We start from the raw sequence: 26,161 nt of genomic DNA on the forward strand, positions 1-26,161 counted from the left end.
GTTTCAAAATAACCTATTGAAAACACATTTTGAAAACAGGTGAGATAGAAAAAATGGGCTTTCTAAATTTTATTTAGGAAAGATTGACAAGAGGCAATCTGGTTGAAGGGGTATTCTAGGAGACTTTTGAAATTGTATTCATAAAGTAAGTATATTGTATTTATTTATATTGTTTTTTGTTTTTTGTGTGTGTGGCTATGAGTTGGAAAAATAGATTGCCTTTTTAGCCCTCTGACAGGTGCTGTTACTGAAGTACACTCACAGTGTAATCCATTCATTCATTTATTTAATAAATATTTACAGAATGCAAACTGAGCACTGTTTTGGATGCTGGGAATGCAGCAGTCTTCTGCTGTCCTGGAGGTTCCATTCTAGCAAGTGAAAGAAGCATATTATTGTGTGTCAAAAATAAGGCAATGTCATCCCTTGCAATACTGCACAGAAATTGAAAAAGGCACCCAACCAAAAAGGAAAAAAAAAAAACAAAAAAAACGAAACAGAAAAGTTTAGACTAAAAGCAAACATAAAAACACAAATTTTCCCCTCTAATTCCACAAACTCAAACTAATTGAAGTCATTAAATTATTAGTGTATCTCAATATATGTTTTAGCTGTGAGATAAAAGCAAAAAAAAGACGTTAAGAACCATTGAGAAAATGAATTTAAGACAACTTGACCATTATGTTCCTCAAATTTCTGTAAATTTAGAAGTTTACTACTACTTTTATGGGATATATTATTAGATGATAGAAAGAATCAGAATAGGATATAAAAATCTATTCTGCCAATCACTGGTGTGTTACTCTAGGACATTATTTAACTTCTTTAAGCTTAATTTTTTATCAGCAAAATCAGAGTAGAATACTTACCAGCATGACTGGGAGAATTAAATAATATGCCAAATTTAACTTATCTAGCACATTTTATGGCTCATGAAAATCTTGCTTAAATCGGTATCTTTCCCTCCCCCAGCCCTTTGACTGTATGCTTACAACTCCCTTTGTCTATATATGTATATTTGAAAGGTTTTCAATATTTTCGAGCAACATAAAATTGAAAAAGGCTTAGAACTTTGTTTTCTGTGATTATTTTTTGAGAGTGACAATTTATAGAGGAGGGTTATAATGAAATATTATTTTAAATGTTTTAGGGTGCCTGGGTGGCTAAGTCAGTTAAGCATCTGCCTTGGGCTCAGGTCATGATCTCAGGGTCCTGGGATGGAGCCTTGCATGGGGCTCTCTGCTCGGCGGGGAGTCTGCTTCTCCCTTACCCTCTGCCCTCCCTTCTGCTCATGCTGTCTCTCTCAAAATAAATAAATAAAATATTTAAAATAAAAAAATAAATAAGCATCTTAAACTATTTTTAAAAATAAGAATTTCTCATGTGAAAAGGAAAGAAGGAAGCTGCCAAGAAACCCTATTAATCTAGTAGAAGTTACTCTACACCCCAACATTCTACAAAGGATTATACTTTTACAGCCATAAAATTGCTTTAAAAATATATAGCACCATCTGCAAACAATGAAATCCTCAATCTAAGATTCTCTTTTAACTCATTTATATTTTTATTTCAACTTAATAAACATTTTTTCTAGTGATTAGAAAATTGATTCATGCATATTATAAGGGAAAAAAGAAAAATAGAATGAACCCATTATATCATTACCTAGAAAGAACTCAATCTGCAATATGTATTCAATCCTATATTTATGATACAATGAAAAATGACTAAAAAACCTCCTGATAGCACATAATATAATGAGTTTCATAGTTCCTTTCTCATAAAATTAATCAAAATGAATAAATGACAATAAGGTAAAACGTACTATAAACAATCTAGTGGGCAATGTGGGGTATAGCAAAATGATGGGATACATGTATATGAAACTCTGATGGTATGGTTTAATCCACAGATAGTATTTATTTATTTATTTATTTATTTATTTATTAAAGATTTTATTTATTTATTTGACAGAGACAGAGACATCGAGAGCAAGAACACAAGCAGGGGGAGTGGGAGAGGGAGAAGCAGGCTTCCCGCCGAGCAGGGAGCCTGATGTGGGGCTTGATTCTGGGACCCCGGGATCATGACCTGAGCCGAAGGCAGCTGCTTAACGACTGAGCCACCCAGGTGCCCTACAGATAGTATTTAAAGCAGTTAGAAGAATGGATTGAGTATCTTTAGGCAGTAATCCCAGGAATATTATTTTTCTTAATTGCTATTTTGTAAGTATTAATGAGTCTGAGAAAGCAGAATTTGAGGCTGGGGCTCTGACAGTTTCTGGAGTACAGATATTTTATGTCTCCAATTACGGGATGATCCATACATCTAGAACCTCCAAATGAGCTGGGGATTCTCTGGGGAGTTACATGGAAAGATGGCTTGGTGGATTGATAATGAGATACCGAACCTTTAGCCTCTCGATCACAAGGTCATTTGTAAGCTGGGAAGAGGGTAACCAAAAGTCGTTATTGGTCAGTACCTTACAAGAGCAAAATGAATTGCTTAGCTCAGTTCAGTTTTTATTACCATTTGAGAGCTATTTGTTACCAGTTATAGATCCAATGAGTGATCCTTTACCACTAAAGTTCACTTGTCCTGAACGGGATCAAGATGTATTTTACAAACCATGGAAGAAAAAAAAAATCTATGTGGGCCATCACGTTGGTTGTTTCTTAAGCTTTCAGGACAGTCTATTCATCTACTTTTACTAAATCTAAGAAAATGGATTTAAAATTGTACCCTAAATAGAAAATTTTTAGTTGGGTTTTTCTGAATTACTAGTTTGCTCTAAGCTAAGGCTAGTTGTGTCTTTTACAGATAGAGATGTTGTAATGTCTTTTTCTTAGTAATGAAAAATCCATGTTTGTGTTATGAAAATTATGCACTTTCATTGCCCTTTTTAGTGATGAATTGCTGCCTGGATTGTCTGTGCTGGACCTATTTGCTCTTTTACAAATGCAAGCTTTGTGGGATTGTTCTGTGGTATATCCAAGAAACAGATGCTTTGTACTTCGTGTTAAAGTTAATTAGGGTTGCTACTGATTAATATGTGTCTTAGTTTAAATGAGCTCATATTATATATCTCTAATTTGTCAACAATATACTTGGAGAAATAAATGGTAAAAATTAAGGGGAGAAAAAAAGCATTATGACCAAGTTGCTAGTAATTCAGAGAAAAATTAGGCCTTGTTTCAAATCCTGGTGCTCTGTATACAGGATTAGGGACAGGACTATGTATCTACAGTAATATGTAACCCAACAGGCACGAGGTTTCTGGTTATCCAATTCTGAAAGAAAAAAATTCTATGACTGAATATTCAGCAAGAGCCTAATGCCTGGCACAAAAATTGGCAGAAAGATTAATTACACATAGATCTGGTCTTCAGATAACATAATAGACCATTAGCAAGTAGAGAGCCAAGAATGTTCTTGCTTTATAATCTCAGCACCTAACAGAGTACCTAGCTGAAACTAACTGAGGGTTTGGGTAATTACTGAAAGAATGAATGAACTGTTATAACATGTTATTTATATGTCCAAAGAGTCTGCTATGGAATTTTTTACAGATGAGAGAGCTTAATTGAAGCCTGAAAATCAGATATTTGCTATAGTAGTGAAATCATAAATCCCATGAAGCATCTCTACTAGGAAAACAACCATAGAAAAGTCTTTAATCAATTTAGTTCTCCATTATCTGCAGCTAATATCCTTTTGCACCACAGTAAAAGTACAAAAGCATTATATATGATTCCATTTTAATTTATTTTCATGTGACTTCATTTTTTTCTTCATTATTATCCAAAATTCTGATTATTCATTCCATAAACTTGTTCTGGTAAAAGTTCTGAAGCAAAATTTAAAGTAAGTTCCATATACACCTGTATGATTCAGTAATTTATACTTTTATGTTATTACTTATCATCATTGAGATTGACTTCAAGTAATGCCTTGGCTGGGTGTATTTATAAAAATAGAGGTATATCTATATATTTTTCATAATTCAGCCTGTGATATGTAAAATGTTAGAGACTGTCAATGAGTTTTTGTTTGTTGTATGTGCATGTGTGTAAGCATTTGAACAAAATGTGATTCTCTGGATGGGACACAGTGGAAAAGAAATGTCATATTTTTTTTCTCAGTTTCCCTGTGTAGTAGAACAAAATGTTAAACTCCTTGATTCAGCTCATCCAAACAAAATTCTATACTCCCTATCATAAGTGTGAAATTTCTCTTCAAAATCAACAACAATGAAACATGAATGGACACAGGAAAGGAAAGTTACTTCATGTTTTTCTCATGGGTTTTCCTGATAATAATTGCCTGTGTTTTCCCATTTACCCTTAGCTTCAACAGAGACCCTTCACCACCTCCATAGATCCATCCCCACCAGAGGTCACAGATCACACAAAACCTACAGAAACAGGAAATCAAACTTCCTGAGTCCACCACAAAACACAGAAACCTATTTCCTCTACACATCTCAAATTGGCAAAACTCTGTCTTAGCGGACTCAGTGTGGAAGTAGCTGTTGAAAAGACCAGAAGGACTGTTATCTCCCAATTTCGCATGAGCTTCCTTGCTTCAAACTACTGAGATGAAGAGAGCAAGGCTATTTATCCTGCTTTCTAGTTTATGGAATGGGGGCTTTGGGCTTATCAACACCACGCATACTTGGATTACCCCTGAGGATGCAAGCTCTCAGGAGAACATGGCCTCTGCTACGGTTCCTTTAAATAAAATGCTGCCAACCCCTCAGATCACAACAGCTGAGATAGCCACAATTCCTGAGGCAAGAACCTCTGAAGAGAGTCTTCTAAAATCAACACTGCCTCCCTCAGAGACAGGCACACCTCCTGAGGGTGTGAGAAACCAAACTCTCACACCCCCAGGGAAGATAGAAGGGGTGCTGAAGTTACTGCCTCTTACCCTCCCAACCAAACCTAGCCTCAAGTTCAGCCCAAGAGCAGAGTCAGTGGTCCTTTCCAACTCTACAATGAAATTTCTTCAGAGCTTTGCCACAAAGTCGAATCAACAAGCGATCTCTCCCAACTCAATTGCAGGCGGCCTGGGAAATCGGTCCCCACGGGAAACATACCTCAGCAGAGGTGACAGCACTGGAAGCCAGAGAACCAACTATCAAAAATCAAGTTTTGAAACAACTAGAGGAAAGTAAGAAACAATTCTTTTATTTTTTTTTCCCTCTCCCTAACTATAAAGTCTATAAGATTGCAAGCTAACAGTTTCTCACTCTCAGAAAATGTTTTTATGTTCAGGATGAAATTGGATCACATTTCAGTTAGCTAAGGTAATTAAGCATTACTTTATCTAATGGAGAAAAGATGAACCAAAAAATGCAGCAATTTTATTTTAATTGAACCAATCAAAGTCACTTATAAAAGGGCCTTTACTTGAGATAGTCACTAACAAGCAATGTAACACCACAGTGACTGTTAGTTGTTTATTCAACTCAAGGGTACGTTGGTGGGGCTCATAAGGACACCCACAACATGAAAGAAAAAATGACAATACAGTTGGGACATGAACAGATTTAAAATTGAGAGAGCCTGGTGCTATGGAAGGTATAATTATCAAGATCAAACCAAGCAGAGCTGGGGTGGAATCCTGGTTCCAGTACTGTCTAGCTTGGTGACTTTGAGTAAGTTAATTGAGCTCCCTGAGACTGAGTTTTTTCTCATGTAAAATACAGATATGGTATAGGGGGTACAGATAAAAAATACTAACTTTACAGGGTGATCCTGCAAGATTTGTATTAATCAAATATATTTAGATGCATGCTTCGCACAGAACAGGTGCTAAGAAACATATTTTACTAGTACTGTTATATTGAGTTATGCCATTATCAAGAATATGATGAATAGAAAAGCCAATTTTTCAAATTGATTTTGATTTAAAATTCGAGCAAATCCTATGTGAATTGTTGAAGTTAAAAAATAAAACTTCTAAAAGTATTGTTAATGAAGGGGCGCCTGCGTGGCTCAGTCATTAAGCATCTGCCTTTGGCTCAGGTCATGATCCCAGGGTCCTGGGATCGAGCCCCACATCGGGCTCCCGGCTCCGCGGGACTCCTGCCTCTCCCTCTCCCTCTCCCACTCCCCCTGCTTGTGTTCCCTCTCTCGCTGTGTCTCTCGTGGTCAAATAAATAAATAAAATCTTTAAAAAAATATATCATTAATGAAGACTTTCAAAAGGACCAAAAAATACTAAAACAAACAAACAAACAAACAAAATAGCTGTGAAAAATGCAGGTCAATGTTTTTATTTAATGTTCAGAGTGATCTGTTTGGAATACTAGTAGTTTACTGTTATAAAACTAAACTTTCAAATGCTTTTTACCTACGATAAAATAATTTCAAGACATCAAATAATGCCTTGAGATCTTAGTTGAGTTAAACATCTTACTAACTATGTAACATAGTTTAAGTTAATGATAGTAGCTTACACCTGCTCTGTGAGAGGCATTGTGTCAAAGCTGTTGTTGACATAAAGATGAGGAGACACTGGGAAGAATATAAACCAATAGATTCATATTTATGTATTCTTTATTATTTAAATCCATTATTTCATTGTATTTCAGAGATTATAGAACTTTAAAAATATATATAAGTAAATCTGATTTTAACTAAATACTTATTTACTTGGTGGAATTTAGAACAATCCCAATTTACTGTAAAACAAATGCTGCAGATTACAAAATGTTCAACTCAGGTTGGGTAAACTTTGCCTATAACAGACATTTTAACATATACATTAAACTTTTTCATGTTGAGGGACAACAGAATGCACTCTATTAAATAATGATAACAAATGCCATATCACTTACATGATCATTTCTATTAGTCATATTTTATTAGACGCCATAATTTTATTTTTTAAATCATTTAATAGAACTCTTAAGCACTCACTGAAAATGATTATGAACTCTTTAAAGAGCTGTCATTAAGAGACTTATCAATAGAATACGAAATATAATCAAAACAAGAAGGGGAAAATTCACATTAAAATGTCACTTAAATTTTATATAACGTTTCATAATTAGAACTCGTAACTGATCATTTGAAAAATACTAGTTTTTAAATAAATGCTAGTTGTTTTATTATGTGCCTGACACTGTTCTAGTTTCTAAGGATACGTAGAATTTTTAAAAGAAGAATGATTCTGCCTGCAGGGATATGTCTTATAAAAAGTAAGCAATAACATATCTGTCAGATTTCTAAAAACTCAATATGTATTAGGAGGAAACAAGATATTAAAAGTGTAAACTGCCAAACAGAATGTTGTCCCATGGATTTTTCCAATGAAAATAATTTTAAATTACTTCTAGAGAAAAGTACCGACTGTACTTAGAGATTCTATAGCCTGAGGTCCTGGAAAGCCTGAGGTTTCCTTTTGGTGATCCTTTCCATCAAGCCCAAGACTTCTTACTCATTATGCCATGCAATTGATAATGGTGCTAGAGAAAACAGTTCCGTGCCTTATGGACAGAATGCTGATGCAAAGAAGCCTTGATAAAGTCTTTCATGTTTTCATTTGATTAGCAAGTAAAAACAATAGCAAACACTTTATGGCATCTGTTCCTAGCACTGTATTGCTCTGATTGAATATATATATATTTTTTTCTTCAATCATTTGATCACTACCATAACTTCATGAAGAAGATTCTGTTATTATTTCTTTCAGAGAGATTAAGTAATTTAACTAAGGTCACTTAAAAGCAAATCTCGGAGGGTATTATGCTGAGCAAAATAAGTCAATCAGAGAAAGATGTATCATATGACCTCACTGATATGAGGAATTCTTAATCTCAGGAAACAAACTGAGGGTTGCTGGAGTGGTGGGGGTGGGAGGGATGGGGTGGCGGGTGATAGACATTGGGGAGGGTATGTGCTATGGCTAGTGCTGTGAATTGTGTAAGGCTGTTGAATCACAGACCTGTACCTCTGAAACAAATAGTACATTATATGTTAAAAAAAAAAAAAGAAGAAGAAGATAGCAGGAAGGGAAGAATGAAAGGGGGGAATCAGAGGGGGAGATGAACCATGAGAGACTATGGACTCTGAGAAACAAACTGAGGGTTCTAGAGGGGAGGGGGTTGGGGGCATGGATTAGCCTGATGATGGGTATTAAAGAGGGCACATACTGCATGGAGCACTGGGTGTTATAAGCAAACAATGAATCATGGAACACTACATCAAAAACTAATGTACTGTAATGTATGGTGATTAACATAACATAATTAAAAAAAAGTAAAAAAAAAAAAAAGTAAATCTCGGGGCAGAGATTCAAACTGGGTTGGCTGGCTTCGGAGACATAGCTTTCAACCCCTACATTATACTCCGTCAGCAAGTGCAGTCTGATCTCCCAAGTGGGTAAATGAAAGTGACCAGTTTATTTCCCTCCTTAAGAGCCCTCAGAGGCTATTCTTTGCTTCCAGAATAAAGCCCAAATCCTTACCCAGTTAGCCATACAATGCCATCCTTGATCTGGCTTCTGCCTGCCTCCCCAGCCTCATCTTCTTGACTTCCTGGCCAGTAAAATTTGTAGATCTCTGATCCACAATATGCTGTTCATTAAACTTATCTTTGTTCCCTGTTCATCCCTCTGGCTAACATGGTCTTTTCCCGTCCTCTACTTCTTCTATACCCAATAATAATATACTTGATCTTAGCCAAAAGGCCAAGAAGCAATAATAATAGCTCCAGGAAGTCTTCTCAGGCTGTGAGGTGGCCCTTCTAACTTCCACAGAGCTCTTCTTGAATTATTCTATCATTGCACTTACAATAGTGTATTATAATTATAGTGAACTTTGTGATCTCCTTTCTTATAGAGACATATTTGAATGCTAGCAAAGTCTCTGGGTTATAATAGGTACACAATAAATATTTAACAAGCTGAATGTAAAATTTATAGAATAGTATTTGAATATAAAGAGGAATCTTTCCCAAAGAAATACTCTTATTTCTCTATGATGAAATCTAGATGATTCATTTTAGGTTTTCATTGTTGTTGTGCTTGTTTTGTTTTGTTTTGTTTTTCCTTACTGCTCTTGGAATTTTATAGTGACTCTGGGTAAAAGGAATACCTCTGCCTATAGGATTTTTCTGGCATATTTTTGTCTCATCTTGTACTCTCTCTGATCTTAGTGCTGCAGAAACTCCTTGCTACCCCAGAGCTGTGGTTTCCTATCTGGTAGAGTGGCAGGATAAAAAGAAGAAATTAGAATTAACCTGTTTATGCATTGGATAATTATTTGCTGAGGACCTAATCTGTCCCCAGCATTCTGCTTGTGCTGAGGGTAACATGGTGAACTAAACTGCCACCTCTTCTGTCCTCATTGAGTCTATGATCCAGTGAGAAGGACATGAGGAAGAAAAACAGTGAATCACAAATGCTGATGTTGAATCCAAATAGTGGTAAACATTCTGAATGAAGCTTACGAGAGTATGTAACAGGGTGAATGGCCTACCTTGAAGGTGGGTAAGCCTTCCCTGAAAGGATACTAGGTAAAATGAGGTATAGATAGACATCAGTTACCTACTTAACTTCTCCCACAATCCCAAACCCTGCACACACCTATGTGAATCTTCCCATCTCAGTAAATGTCTAGCTCCATGAGTAGCAACCCTTGATATATCCATGACATTTTTCTTTCCCTCCTAACTTTTATCTAATCTAACAAGACGTCTTCTTGGTACTCCTTCCAGTATATCTCAAATCTCTCTCCACCTTCACTACACCATCCTCTCTTAGCCACCATTATCTACCACCAGACTCCTAACTTGTCCACATGCTACCACTCTTGCCCCCTGTAATCCATGTTCCACACAAGCGAGAGATCCTTTCAACTTTAAAAAAAAAAAATAAATTTGATACATATCATTGTGTAAATTTAAGGTGTTAAAACTTTTAAATCAGATTAATGGATTTCATTTGATATTAAGACTTCATCCTTTGTGACACATTGTTTTACATACTATAAGAAAGAAAAGTATGGTATTATTTCTTAGAATTTTTAGACTTATTTATGTCTTAGAGATTATTTTATGTATATATATACATATCACTCTTTCACATACTTAAAATGAAAATGTAAATGAAACTGGTTAAGGCGTCTCTAAGGCAATGGCAATAACTGCAGTCTGATGTGGTGACAGAAAGCAATAGTGATGGAAAGATACCATTGATTTTAAAATATATTCTTGATTTCAGAGATGTCATCTTAAAATCTGTGGAATTTAACATTTTGCTCACATGCTAAAAATCACTCAGTAGCTTTCCATTTCATTTACAATAAAATCCCAAATCCTCACCATGGCTCACAGGGTCTTGCTTGATACGACTCCTGACTATCTCTATCATCTCATCTTCATCACACTCCCAAGTTCATTCAACTTCTTTCCTCTGGCTACACTGGCCTCTCCGGGTACTGAACTTGTCCAGTTTATATGCATCTCAAGGAAACTTCCTCTTTGCTCTAGCTAGAATGCTCTTCTTTCAGTATATGGAAAGAGAATTCTTTTCCTCATGCAACTTCAGCTTTAAGGTCCCTCAATGAAAACTCTGATTACCTGGTGTAAATTTGTCATTCTTATTATATCACCTTTATTTTTTTCTTCATGGCACTGACATGAAATTATTGGGTTTATTTATGTAGACAGCTGTGTCTTTTCTATCTTTCCACAATAGAACATATATCCCATGAAAATGGGAACCTTGCCTTTCTTTCTTCTTTTTTTTTTTTTTTTTTTTGGTTTCAGGAGTAGAATTTAGTGGTTTATCACTTTCATATAACACCCAGTGCTCATCACAAGTGGCCTCCTTAATACCCATCACCAATATAGCCAATCCACCCCTCACTTCCCTTCTGGCAACCCTCGGGTTTCTCTCTAGGAAAGAATCTCTTATGGTTTGCTTCCCTCTCTTTCTCTCTCTCTCGTTTTTTTCCCTTCCCCCATATTCATCTGTTTTGTTTTTTTTTTTTTTTTAAGATTTTATTTATTTATTTGACAGAGAGAGAGAGACAGCAAGAGCAGGAACACAAGCAGGGGGAGTGGGAGACAGAGAAGCAGGCTTCCCGCTGAGCAGGGAGCCTGATGCGGGGCTCGATCCCAGGACCCTGGGATCATGACCTGAGCTGAAGGCAGACGCTTAACAACTGAGCCACCTGGGCGCCCCATCTGTTTTGTTTCTTACATTCCACATATCAGTGAAATCATACGGTGTTTGTGTTTCTCTGACTTACTTATTTCACTTAGGATAATAACATTCTAGCTCCAACCATGTTGCTGCAAATGGCAAGATTTCATTCTTTATGTTGGCTGAGTAGTATTCTGTTGTGTGTGTGTGTGTGTGTGTGTGTGTGTGTGTATACCACTTCTTCTTTATCCATTCATTAGTTGGTGGACATTTGGGCTTTTTCCATAGTTTGCTTATTGTTGATAATGCTGTTATAAATATTGGGGTGCATGTATCCCTTCAAATCAGTATTTTTGTTTCCTTTGGGTAAATACCTAGTCATGCAATTGCTGGGTCATAGGCAAGTTCTATTTTTACTCGTTGAGGAATCTCCATACTGTTTTCCACAGTGACTGTACCAGTTTGCGTTCCCACCAACAGTGTAAGAGGGTTCTCCTTTCTCCACATCCTCGCCAACATCTGTTGTTTCCGATGTTGTTCATTTTAGCTATTCTGACAGGTGTGAGGTGGTATCTCATTGTGGTTTTGATTTGTATTTCCCTAATGATGAGTGATGTTGAGCATCTTTTCATGTGTCTGTTTGCCATTCTTATGTCTTCTTTGGAAAAATGTCTGTTCATGTCTTCTGTTCCTTAACAGGATTGTTTATTTTTGGGGGTGTTGAGTTTGGTAAGTTCTTTATAGATTTTGGATATTAACCCTTTATCAGATATGTCATTTGCAAATATCTTCTCCCATTCTGTAGGTTGCTTTTAGTTTTTTTAAAAAGATTTTATTTATTCATTTGACAGAGAGAGACACAGCTAGAGAGGGAACACAAGCAGGGGAGTGGGAGAGGGAGAAGCAGGCTTCCTGCCGAGCAGGGAGCCCAATGTGGGACTCGATCCCAGGACCCTGGGATCATGACCTGAGCCGAAGGCAGACGCTTAACAACTGAGCCACCCAGGCACCCAGGTTGCTTTTAGTTTTGTTGATTGTTTCCTTCATTGTGTAGGAGCTTTTCACTTGATGAGGTCCCAATAGTTCATTTTTGCTTTTGTTTCCCTCGACTCCAGCGACATGTCTAGTAAGAAGTAGCTACGGCTGAGGTCAGAGGTTACTGCTTGTGTTCTCCTTTAGAATTTTGATGGTTTCCTGTCTCATATTTAGGATATCATCCATTTTGAATTTATTTTTGTGTATGGTGTAAGAAAGTGGTTCGGTTTCATTCTTCTGCATTGTTGCTGTCCAGTGTTCCCACCGTTTGTTGAAGACACTGTCTTCTTTCCCCTGGATATTCTTTCCTGCTTTGTCGAAGAAGATTAGTTGACCATATAGTTGTGGGTCCATTTCTGGGCTCTCTATTCTGCTCCATTGATCCGTGTGTCTGTTTTTGTGCCAGTACCATACTGTCTTGATGATTACAGCTTTGTAATAGAGCTGGAAGTCTGGAATTGTGATACCTCCAGCTTTGCTTTGCTTTGCTTTTTCAGGATTCTTTTGGCTATTCAAGGTCTTTTGTGGTTCCATACAAATTTTAGGATTATTTGTTCTAGCTCTGTGAAAAATGTTGATGGTATTTTGATTGGGATTGCATTAAATGTGTAGATTGTTTTGGGTAGTGTAGATATTTTAACAATGTTTGTTCTTCCAATCCATGAGCATGGAAGTCTTTTCCATTTTTTTGTGTCCTCTTTGATTTCTCTCATAAGTGTTCTATAGTTTTCAGAGTACAGATCTTTTACCTCTTTAGTTAGGTTTATTCATAGGTATCTTATCTTGTTTTTGGTACAATTGCAATGGAACTGATTCCTTGATTTCTTTTTCTGCTGCTTCATTATTGATGTACAGAAATGCAACATATTTCTGTACATTGATTTTATATCCTGCAACTTTTCTGAATTCATGTATGAGTTCTAGCAAATTTTTTTGGTGGAGTTTTTGGGTTGTCTACATAGAGTATCCTATCGTCTGCAAATAGTGAAAGTTTGACATTTTCCTTTCTGATCTGGGTGCCTTTTATTTCTTATTGTTGTTTGATTGCTTCTGGTACTATGTTAAATAACAGTGGTGAGTGGACACCCTTGTGTTGTTCCTGACTGTAGAGGAAAAGCTCTCCGTTTTTCCCCATTGAGGATGATATTAGCTGTGGGTCTTTCATATATGGTCTTTATGATGTTGAGTTATGTTCCCTCTATCCCTACTTTGTTGAGGGTTTTTATCAAGAATGGATGCTACATTTTGTCAAATCCTTTATCTGCATCTATCAACAGGATCATACGGTTCTTATCTTCTCTTTTATTAATGTGGTATATCATGTTAATTGATTTGTGAATATTGCACCACCCGGGAACCTCGCCTTTCTTATTTACTATTTTATTTATTACCCCCAACAGTGCTAGGCCCATAGAAAGAGAGCTCAACAAAACTCTGTGCAATAACTAATCATTGGATGGATTTTGAGTTCAGAGCAAAGATCAAGACTAGAGATATAAATTTGGAAAATATGAAAATATGGACACTTGGCTAAGGAAATTTTTTTGTTTGTTTTTATTTGTTTGTTTGCTTTTGTGGTTTATTTGTTTGTTTTAATGATAGGGAGGAGAGAATAGAGCAGAAACCAAGGTTAGTCAGAGAGTTTTCTACTTTTTAGTTTTTTATTTTATTTTATATACACAATGGTCATAAATATGGTAAAATGTTAGTGAAAGTGACAGAAGTGAAACAAAAGTTGAATACCAAACAAGAGGAACATTTTATTTCCTAAATTTAATGACCTTTCTTTTAGAACCTCATTTATTTACTCTTTTTCTATAAGCTACATAACTTGCTTTATGTACAAATAGAAAGCTTACTTTAAATGAATTATGACTTCTAAAATAATGTTTAAAATGGTAAGTTCTCCAAAACTTTCACTAGACCACTTGTAAGTAAAAATTTTGAACACCACATTTTTAAAAAAATGTTTAAAATTACAATAACTAGCCATTAAATTAATTCTACTATTGTAATATGCATTTTTCTTCTTATTTCTGTGAACTATGAGTAGGTTTTGGGTGTGAAAAATCTGATCAATTAAATTTATATGTTGTCTCAGTTTCTTGAGGCTGCTATACCAAAATAACACAGACTGGGTTATAAACAACGAAATTTACTTCTCAAGGTTTTGAAAGCCGGATGTCTGAGACTAGCATGGGCCGGGTGGGGGAGAGCCCTTTTCTGGGTTTCCAGATTTTAAACATGACAGAAGATATGAGGGATCTCTCTAGGGCCTCTTTAATTAAGCACACTAATCCCAGGGACGCCTGGGTGCCTTCAGCTCGGGTCATGATCCCAGGGTGCTGGGATCAAGTCCTGCATTGGGTTCTCTGCTCAGCGGGGAGCCTGCTTCTCCCTCTGCCTGCCACTCCCCTTGCATGTGCGCTCTTTCTCTCTCTCTCTCTATGACAAATAAATAAATAAAATCTTTAAAAAAAAAAAGTAAGAGCACTAATCCCATCAAGAGGGCACTCTTATCTCCCAATGGTCCAAGTCCCCATATTATATTGGGCATTTGGATTTTAACATATAAACTTTGGGGGGGCACAAACATTCAATCTATGTCATAGTATTTTGCAAAGTTATTATCAGACCTAATAGCATCCAAAGGGGATTACTCTCACAAGCTGTAAAATTCTCAAGAGAAACACACCATTATGTTAAAGAGTATTTTTTTTTTTAATTTCCTTGGGAAATATATACATCTACTAGATTACTGTCAGTGAAAAACCAATGCTCAGTGGAGTATATTCTGTGTCTTAACTTTTTCTCATTAATCACTTCCTTTTATTTCATTCCTTTCATATTTCTTCTCCCTAAATACTACTGAATATATAAATACATACTGTATTATACATGCTAGAATTTAATAAGTGCTTATATAATCCTAGGTGATTAAATGAGAGATTTTTGTGTTTCCTTTTGGCTTTTTCAATATGAAAATATTATTTTAAACACTTATTATTTAAGACAAGATGCTAAAAGAGTCAGTATACAGCAACAACAGGAGTTAAGTATAGGATTAAGCATCATAGCATCTGTGAGCCTCCCTTTTCTGAGGCTTTCTGGTCTGCACACTGGGACAGCCTGACACCTACTGGAATAGAAACAGTTTACAATGTCCCTGAATAGGTTGAAGTCAGAGTGTGGGGAAAAAAACAAAAAATAAAATAAAATAAGGTAAATAAATTTATGAAAACAGTTATATTTGAGTAACTTTAAGAATTATTACTTGTAAATATATAAATATACATTATATATAATATGTTGTACATTTCTAAATCAATGTGTCTCTTAAAAATATACTATCATTAGCTTTAAAATTTAAAAAAATAGGTTGGATCAAAAGCAAACTCTATACATATCCCCTGGAATGGGGACACATTCAGCTAATTGTCCTAAAATTCTACACTGAAAATATCGTATATACACAATAATTTGCAATTCTGAGACATGGTATCATCTATCATCAAAAACTCAATTACATTTACCATACAGTGCCCACGATGGAAGGCAAATTAATGATGCCTGACAAAAGACTTTAATTGCAAAGTTGGTATATAAAAAAAGAGTTTCTTCTTAAAACCTAAATTAACCAGAAAATTAAAGTATCAGAATATCAGAAATTCCCCATGATCTGAGCTTTGCATGATTGCTTTTCAAAATTTGTTTTAAATATATTTTTATATGATTCTTTTATAAAACTAATACTTCTATCCAAGTTTAAATATTATGTAGAATTTTGAAAAACATGGACTATATAAAGGTACTTACACAAAAATATTAATGAATTACAAACATAAATTTTGTTTAAAAATAAGTTGTTTTCTTAAGGAGATTAGTATCTAGATGAACTTATTGGACTATTAGCCAAACTAAATATAAAATGACTAATGTTTCATTCATGTGTGATTTACATATCAAGAATGTTTTTACTAAATCTAAGTACTTTCAATTTTTATTATTTCTTCTTTCATATTGTGTATATGTATATTTCCTTTGGAGTACTTTCTCATTTATGACTGGTGAACTCATGTAAATTCTAGTCTCTCAAATTAATAATTTGATACAGGTGTTCTTGTTATAGTTCGATTAAAAAATAAAGACGTATAAAATAAAGATTTCATAACATTTGGGAAGTATTTGTGTTCATAATTTTTTAATACTATAGAAACATTTTGGGGTGTCTGGGTGGCACAGATGTTAAACGTCCAACTCTTGGTTTCGGCTCAGCTCAGGATCAAGCCCCATGTGGGGCTCTGCGCTCAGCGGGGAGTCTGCTTGAAGATTCTATCGCTCGGCCCCCTCTCCCTGCTTATGCTGTCTCTCTTGCTTTCTAAAGTAAATAAATAAATCTTAAAAAAAAAGACTATAGAAACATTTTGAATATATGTATATTCTAAGAGCTAAGCTTTATCATGTGATCTGAACATAAAGGATGATGATAATGTTCTGTAATGGTTTTCTGGAAATTATTATTATTATTTTTAAAGATTTTATTTACTTATTTACTATTATTTATTTGAGAGAGAAAGTGTGAGCGGGGGGGAGGAGCAGTGGGGGAGGCAGAGGGGAAGCCAGAGAAAATACATATATATTAAATGTATACATATATTTACACACATATATATGTGTATATATATATATAAGCAATTATGGTTAAGATAAATTTATCGGGTCATTAAAGATGTGAAAAAGGAGTCTTGTCTTTATTTGCATATATGGCAAAAATTGGGAGATATATATCTATTCCCTTCGTAAACAATCTTACTAACTCTCTGAATCATGTAATCATCAGCAGCAGCAGCAAGTGTTTTTTATATATTATATTAATTCATTTGGTCTCACAACAATGCTGTGAGATAGGTTATTTCATTATACTTATTGTATAGAAGGCGAAGCCACATTTAATGAACAAACTAATGGCTAATAGTTGTAGAGTCAAAATCTCAAAGTAGGCAGTCTGGCTCGAGCATTAGTCAACAACTCTGTTACCTGACTCTCTGTCAGGGAAACGTTTCCTTATTATTTTGTTTCGCTTATGTAGGTATCCCAGTCTCTGCTCCTCCCCTTCTGCTTCATTCAGGGAAAAAACAGAAACAAAAACTCCAGACACAGAAATGCAATCTCTTCTTCATTTGCCCGCATGTGTGGAGTAAAAGAAGAGAATGAAAATCTTGTTCAGGAGGCAGCCCTTCATCATCAGAAATAACCTTCTAGGTCTGACTTACAGAGCTGGGGAAAAAAATGTGTTTATGATGGCTATGAAGCTGAGAGAAACCCCTCCTTTCCTTCTCTTCCCTTTCCTTCTTTTCCCTTTTTCGTCCATTTATAATGTAGCATGTGGCAGAATTCCTTTCCTTTTAAGGCTGAATAATAAATTCCATTGTAAATAGATAGATGATAGATACCTATATATCACATTTTATCTATTCATCTGTCCATAGGCACTTTGATTGTTTCCACCTTTTGGCTATTGTTATCCATGTCTTCAATGAGGATAGTGTGCTAGGGAGAACATTTACCCTGACTGGTGGTGTTACCTGAAAACTGTTCTTTTTTTTTTTTTTTTTTCAAACTTAGAGCATGTATGCATATATTTATCCTCAGGAACTTAGTAATTGATTTATTGAACCAAATAAGGCTTTATTTGATTGATTTCCTCTCTAGTTATTGACATAACAAAATTAGCCTTGTTAGGCTATATTCTTGCCTTTAACATTTATTCTCCTTTTAAAATGGATTACTTTTTATAAATTTACAGGAGAGAGAGGGGCAGAAGAGAGAGAAGAAAATGACCACATATGTTACTGAGTTTAGGAATGAGCAGGTTGGATTTACAAAAGTAGTAAACACTTGTCATTAAAAGCACATGATATTTCTGATGTATTTAGAATATGTTTATCTCTTCATCGTTGAATTTGGTGGGGATTTAATTGCTATATATTTGAGGGGTTTAGTGTACAATGATGTACTATACCATAATTTCATAATTTCGCTATTAGTGACGGTCAAACTTAGCTCAGGTAGGTTTTTGTTGGAATGTATTTCCATGCAATCATCATTTTGTAATTAAAACAAAAGTGTTCCCCATGAGATAAATGAGTGGCAACATGAATGAACTATTCTTTTGTGAAGGATTAATTAATATTCTTATCTATAAATTAAATCCTGTGGGAAACTTAGTCCTTTCCTTGAGGCATTTATGAATTCATTAATACATGTATATATTTTTATCATTTGTAGTTTGTAGTCACCCTTAGGTACAAGGTAAAGAATGATTCTCAAGTCAGGGAGGCATAGGTGGTTGTTAGGTGAGATGTGGGAGGCTGATTAGAGAGTTGCAAAATAATCCTCTTTCTCCGAGAAAGTTTTAATTTTTCAGAGGTAGCCATGACTGTGTTTCATTTTCCTCTTGTTCCTCTTTGAATCCCTAAATTCATCTCAAAAAGGAGATGACAGGAAACAAAATTATAAAGTTCCTTCACTTCATAAAGTATCCCCAAACACAAAATGTTCTCCGACTTCCTAGAAAAAAAATTACATGCCATTGGTTAATTTACGTGGGGGTTTTGCTGGTGTACCTCGATGTCTAGTGAATATCCACAGTACCTATTATTTTCATGCTATTGGGTCAATTCAAGCCACAGATTATCAGTATAAAAGTTTAAACATTCAGCCTTTTATAAATAGGATGGCAAGCAATTTATTAATATGAGTTTTAAGGACTAGTATAGACAATGTTAATTGGTCAATTGTTGTCTTTTATTTCTTAAAGAAAATATTTGTTGCAGTCATTATTTAAATGAATCCTTTGTTGCTCAGTCTACTCTTGGTTCAGGATAAGAATGGATATGATTGGGTCATGGTTTGGTCAGGGTATGCTTCAAATGACAAACCACTAATTAACGGAACTTTTTTTTTTTTTAATTTAGTCTTTTTACTAGATCCCTAGAAGACTGGGTTTCTAAAACATTTCAGTCAAAAGTACAGTATACAGTAGATTGCTTATTTACAATGCTTCTCTTAGTTCATTATCCACAAGACTTCAAGTTGTGTAAGTCAAACTAGAATCCCTTTTCTACCTTCTATTTTGCATGGTCTGCAAGCTAGGCTGGTGCTTGTAAATAACCAAAGCTGCCCGGTTTTCCCTAGAACAAACCTTTTACCTGTTAACTTGGAAAATCCAAGGAATCAATACAAGCTTTTTTCAGTACATGCTGCTGCCCAAAAGAAACAGTATTATTACCCTGAAAGAGAATCGCAAATGCAGTCTGCTGTTTGGAGGGTTACGACCCCACGGAAAGCTAAACACTTCAAAGTACCTGCTCTCCTTCCACCATAATCAGTCTGGAAATGTACAAAAGATTTTTAGATTTCAGCAAAATGCTTGTCTGGGATCATTACATTTGCCTTTATACTGCCTGTCACCATTTTACCATGCTTAATTTTCTATTTTTAAACTTATATTTTCCAATAATTTGCTTTTAAATTTCTATTTACATTTTTAACATCCCTTAATGAGCTTATTTCATCAGTAGCATAAACCTAATTATGAGTCACACCAGGGGCTCTTTGGCTGTGGATAGTTCTTCCAATTTACACTGGATCAAAGATTGTTGGGCCATGAGCAATCTGCTGGTCTGCTTTTTGCCTACTCAACTCTTTCAGTCATGAGATTGTTTTAGTATTTAGGAATTTAAAAGATCTCTGCAGGTGACACTGTGATTTAGTCTCACAGTTTCTATATCTATCATCTATCGATTGATCGATCCATCTATCCATCTGTCTATTGTCTGTTTTCCCATAGCCCAGAGTATGTAGGGATGGTGGTACTTTTCTCTGTCCTGCCTCGTACACCTCCCTCAACACTCATGCAGCCAACTCAGGTGACAGACGATTTAACTGCTTCAGTTTGAAGCTGGTCATTCTCTATAATTAGGATAATCAGTGGATTTGTGTAAGCAATCTAATTCATATTTTAAAATATCCCTTTTTTGTGGTCCTCTCAATTTGAAATCTTTCGTATTTCTGTCTCTTGCTTTTGCCAGTTGTTTCACAGTATTTTTGCAAGTCTCACCATGCTTTTACAAAATGTGCCAAAAGGTCTTTTTATTTCTCTATGGAACTAACCGTTCAAAGTTCTCATTCAAAAAATCCTTGCACAATAAACTATATGGTGCTCAATGTATCTGCTGTAGGTGGATGAATGACAGAGTCAGCTTAATTGTAGAGAAACATTTGGTCCCAAGAAGCCTAAATATTCCAAAGCAGATGTTTACTAACTTCAGTGGCTCAACTCTGGGAAAAAACTGTGTTCCTCCTTTGGCCTTTAACATTTAGACTGACTTTTTTTAAGATTTTATTTATTTGACACAGAGAGAGAGAGCACAATCCAGGGGGAGAGGCAGAGGGAGAAGCAGACTCCCCAGTGGGCAGGGAGCCCGATGTGGGGCTTGATCCCCGGATCCTGGGATCATGACCTGAGCCGAAGGCAGACACTTAACCGACTGAGCCACCCAGGTGCCCCTAGATTTATTTTTGTATTATTTTAATTATTATTTGTATTTTTAGGCAAAATGGATTTCAAACATTCTACTGATTTAGAGGGATATATCTCATACTGATTTGAACTTGTAGTGACTAGATTATATAGTCATATAACATTTCTTTTAATACCATATTTTGTAAATCATCCCTGCCCGCTCCCCAAAAAACTCATCATAAATGAGAAGGAAGAATATAAATTAAATGTAATGAGATGCATATTTCTAATAAGACAAAAAAGTAAGGAGAAAAAAAAATCATGATATAATCTAATCATTCAATTAATCTACAGTTATTAAGAATTTCCCATAGTTTGGTGTAAGGTCTTTATGATAAAGTATTTGGTATTGCAACCAGGAGTGAAGCTGAGCCTTCTTTTCCTAAAACAGTGTTTATATATATACTCTGCTGCTGACCTTTAAAAATTAGAGAAGTAATTTATGTAACATATTACAAGTACAATAAAAACACTTTCCAGACTTCTACCTATAGCAACTAGGTCTCACCCATCTGTGTTAGATAACTTACTTTCTCATGTAATTTGTTTAATAACTTATTTTTATGCAATTGCAAATAATGTTTTGTGTCTGCACTTATTTAATAGTTAACATTTAATCCTCTCTCCATCCCCTACAACTCCATTTGTAGCATTAATGTATATTTACAATTTAAAATTCCTTGAGGTCAGGAATATCGTTATCATTTGGGGTGGCTTCTAATGTTTGAATGTCATCTAAAAATACACACTTTAATAAAGGCTATTTTTGTCTCATCATGACATTTTTGTGGCAAATGACTCTGATGCCGTGAAAGTTTCCCAGCTATTTCTATACTATTTTATATGTTGAAGAGAATAAGCATTCTCTTGGATGGATATAAAGAAAGGTTTTTAGAAACTGGTTTGAGAAAAGTTATGGATACAATATGGTCTCTGATAAGACATGAGTATCAGAAAAACATTCAGCTAAGTCTATGAGACAGGATTTATTTTTTTTATTCTTAATCTTAATATTTTAAATCATGCTGTATTTGATCCATACAAAATAGATGCATTATTAAATATAATTTTACCATATATACAGGTATCCCTAAACAATATATTGTTCACTTTTATTTTTTAGCTTTATGTAAGAAAAATGCATCATACTGTATTTCTCCTGTAACTTACTTGTATCACACAGGTTTGTAATATAAGTTAAGTTTGGGCTATTGGATAATATTATAGTTCACTCTTTTAAGGGTAATGTCCATTGTGTAAATATTTCAGCATGTATTTCTCTTTTCTATGTTAAATGGACATTTGAGTTACTTTCGGTTTTTGATAATTATAACGAATGTCTGCTGTTATAAATATTCAGATACACAATTACTGGTATACCTGTGCAATTGTTTCTCTAAAATATATATCAAGAAGTATAACCACTGGGTCAGGGGGGATTTGCATGTTCATTTTCACGTAATATTAACAAACTGTTTTTCCAAGTGGTTGTACCAATAGATACTTCTATCAGCAGTATTTAAGAGATTCCTCTTATTCTCTATATCCTCTGAATATGTGAGATTGTTGAATTCTCCATGTTTGCTTATTCTGGAGTATCAGATATTATTCCATTGTGATCTTAATTTGCATTTTCTTGATACCATCAAAAGTGACCTTCTTTCGTACGCTTAATGGCCATAGGTATTTCCTTGTATAAAATGTTTGTTCAGGTAGTTTGTCCATTTTTCTATTGTTCTATTTTTTTCCCTGTCCTTGTCTTACTTATTGGTGGGAATTTGTTATATATTATGAACGCTAATCTTCTGATTCATAGCCTCTCTCTCTCTCTCTCTTTTCTTTTCTTTCTTTCTTTTTTTTTTTTTTTTTAGACATAGATTGAGCATGGGGTAGAGGCACAGAAGGAGAGGGAGAGAATCTTAATCTTAATCTTAGTGCAGTGCCGGCTGCAAAGCTCAGTCTCACGACCCTGAGATCATGACCTGAGCTGAAACCAAGAATTGGACACTCAACCGACTGAGCCACCCAGGCACCCCATAGCCTCTCTTCTCAATCACTTCTGGTGTTTTTATATGAACAAAATTTCTAAACTTTATATGGTTAAGCATTTTAGTTAGTACCTAGAAAAACAACAATTGATTTTTTCTGTATATTTGCCTCAGATCTTGCTAAGTTCACTAATTACCTCCAATAGCTTTTTTTGTAGATTCATCATGATCTTCTACATAAAACCCAAGTTTTCTGCAAGTAAACAAACTTCTACTTAATATTCAATCCGGTGACTTCACTTCCCTTTCTTGCCTTACTACATTGGCAAGATAATCCCAGGTCATGAGAATATATGCCTTTGCTTTCTTCTAATAGTTTTACGGTTTTAGCTCTTACTTTTAAGTCTTTGATTCATTTTTGAGTTGATTTTTATATCTGGTATGAGATAGGGGCCCAACTTCACCTGTTTGCTATGGCTATCCATTTATCTTACCATCGTTTGTTGAAAAGAATATTCTTTTCCCATTGAATTACTTGGCACCCTTGTCAAAAATTAGTTGGCCATAAACGTACAGGTTTATTTCTAAACTCTAAATTCTATTCCATTGATCTATAGCCCTATTCTTATGCTGGTCAAATACAGTCTCACTTACTGTAGTTTGTAGTAAGCTTTGATATTGGATAATGTGAGTACTGAGCCCTCCATTTATTTTTCAATATTGTTTTGGCTCTTCTGAATTTCTTGCATTTCCACATGAATTTTAAAAACAGCTTTAAATTTCTGCAAAAAAAGGCAGGTGGGATTTTGACTGGGACTGTGTTGACACTGTCGGCCAATTTAGGGAGTATTGCCATTCTAACAATATTAAGTCTTCCAGTCGATGAACGCTTTCCATTTATTTAGGTTGTCTTTCTTTCAGTGATACTTTGTAATTTTTGTACTTCCTTCACTAAATCTATTCCTGAGCATGTGCTTATTTTTGATGCTATTGTAAGTGGAATTGTTTTGTTAATTTCATCTTTGAGTAGTTCATTGCTAGTGTGCAGAAATACCATTGCTTTTTGTATTGTAACCTTGCTATACTTGCTTGTAAGTTCTACTAGGACTTTTGCGGATTTTTAATAATTTTCTACATAGGAGTAATATGTCTCTATGAATATATATGTATATATACACACATATATATATATTTGCCTGACTAGAACTTATGGTAAAATGTTTAATAGAAGTTACAAGAACAGACATTCTTGCTTTATTCCTGATCTCAGGGGAAAGCTTTCATTCTTTCACCATTTAGTGTGATGTTAGTTGTAGGTTTTTCGTAGATGCTCTTTTATTAAGTTGAGGTAGTTCCCTTCTCTTCCAAATCAATGTCTGTCTGCCTTTTTTCTCTCTTCATATTTTTTATCTGGAATTTATCTATAACGTGCTTAAGTGAAGTTTTACTTTGTGTTTATCTTCCTGGATTCATGGAGCATCTTAGATCTGAAGACTGATATTCTTCTACCAAATTTAGAAAAATTTCAGCCCCTATTTCAACTATTTACTCTTCCTTGATCTTTTTCTCCTGCTCTTCTAGAACTCTAATATATTTTAGACCACTTGAGTTTCTGTTCATTTATATTTTAATATTTTTTCCTCTGTACTTCAGTTTGGATAGTTTCTTTTGCCCTACCTCCAAGTTCATTGATCTTAATGTCCAGGGTCCACACTTCTGTTAGGCCCAAACCTTGCAATTTTTATTCATATCTTGTATGTTTTCGTTCTACTTAATGGTTCTTTTTTTTTTTTTTTTGAGATTTGCCATGAGTTTATTCGCTATGCTCATTTTTTTCTTTGATAATCTTGAACAGGTTTGCAATAACTATTTTAGTCATTGGTTGCCAATTCAACATCTATGTCATCTCTGTTTTGTTTTGTCTCTGTTTATTGGATTTTCACTCATGTATTGTTCCTATATTCCACCTTCTTCACATATCTAGTTCTTATTGTTGTTTGTTTTTTATGCTGGGCTGTTATGTTATGAACAGATTTTGTTGTCTTCCTTAGAGAGCATTGATTTCTGTTCTGGCATGGAGTTAGTTATATCAAGGATGGGATTTTTGTTAAGGTTTTGTTGGAGTGTGTGTAGATTAGCCTTACCTTACTGGATGCAGTCATTGTTAGGCTCAGGCAAACACTCAGATGTTTAATGAGAACTCTCCTCTTTGGCTCGTCAGAATTCTCCACGATGGGGTAAAATCTGGAATCTCTTTTCAGCTCACACAGCTTCATGGTATTTGTTCTCTGATGGCCTTGCAAAGAATATTTGCAAGCACTGCATGGTATTCAACCCAAGATTTAGAAGAACCCCTATGTTGACTTTTAAGATGACATCCCTGCCACTCCCCCTCATTTTATGAACTTTATCTATATATTCTAACCACCTCAGCAGACCCAAACTCACATCTTTATTTCCTTCACCCAGTGCTCTCTCTCTTTGGGGCCCATGTCTTTGTGATGTAGTCTGAAAATTGTTTGCAGGCAGAAAACTAGATTCAATATGGAATTCACATCATGTTGTTCCCTTCTCTCAAAAAATCATTTCACTGCATTGTCTGTTGTTTAACATCTGAAAATTATTGCTTTATATATCTTGTCTAGGTTTATAGATTTTTACCAAGGAAAGAAAGTAAATCTGATGCTCTGTAATGGCCAGAGCCAGAAATTTCTGAAATTTGTGTTTTTAGTTTATTACATAAAAAACAGGATAAGCTTATTCAACTTGTATCAAATTAAGGTTTGACTTAAAAAGGCTCTAAATCTGTAGATTAATTTGAGGAGAATTGATATATTTACATTGGCTGTTCCCATCCATTAACAGGATTTATTGGATTTTCTTTGGGACTTTTCAATAAAGCTTAACAATTATATGTTATATCTTACATTTCTTTTGTTGGATTTAAGAAGAATAATGTTATTTTTGCTATGGTAAGTAGTACATTTTTTAAATTTATTATTGGTACATTGAACTGTAACTGATCTTAACTTTGTGGCCATACATTTTTATTCAATTATAAAAAATTTATATTGATCTTAACTACATTGCTGAACTCATAATCATTTGCATCTGGACTATTTCATATTTTTTATTCACAATCATATCATCTGCTGCTAATAATAGTTATTTTTTCCTCTTTTTTTATTTTTACAGCATTTACTTATTTGCTTTGTCTTATTGCACATTGTTCAATAGATGTAATGGACCTACGTCTGAGTCTCCAATCCAAGTACTAATGCTGACATTTGCCATAAGGACAGTCTTGGATTTTTACTTAACAAGTTCTGGTTTTAACTCTTATTTATTCTTTTTTTTTTTAAAGATTTTGTTTATTTATTTAAGAGAGAGAGAA

At 34.8% G+C, this 26,161-nt stretch overlaps 1 protein-coding gene across 1 annotated transcript in view; it reads left to right on the forward strand.

Moving 5' to 3' along the window:
- The first annotated feature begins 4,503 nt into the window (after window positions 1-4,503).
- MMRN1 (multimerin 1) overlaps window positions 4,504-26,161 on the forward strand; it is a 61,553-nt gene continuing 39,895 nt past the window's right edge. Inside the window, exon 1 of the mRNA XM_027600733.2 lies at window positions 4,504-5,172. Coding sequence (XP_027456534.1) covers window positions 4,598-5,172 — 575 coding nt within the window. The 5' untranslated portion in view covers window positions 4,504-4,597. The remainder of the gene's footprint in view (window positions 5,173-26,161) is intronic.

The sequence above is a fragment of the Zalophus californianus genome, chromosome 2 (genome assembly GCF_009762305.2).
Source record: "Zalophus californianus isolate mZalCal1 chromosome 2, mZalCal1.pri.v2, whole genome shotgun sequence".
NCBI classification, from domain to species: domain Eukaryota; kingdom Metazoa; phylum Chordata; class Mammalia; order Carnivora; family Otariidae; genus Zalophus; species Zalophus californianus.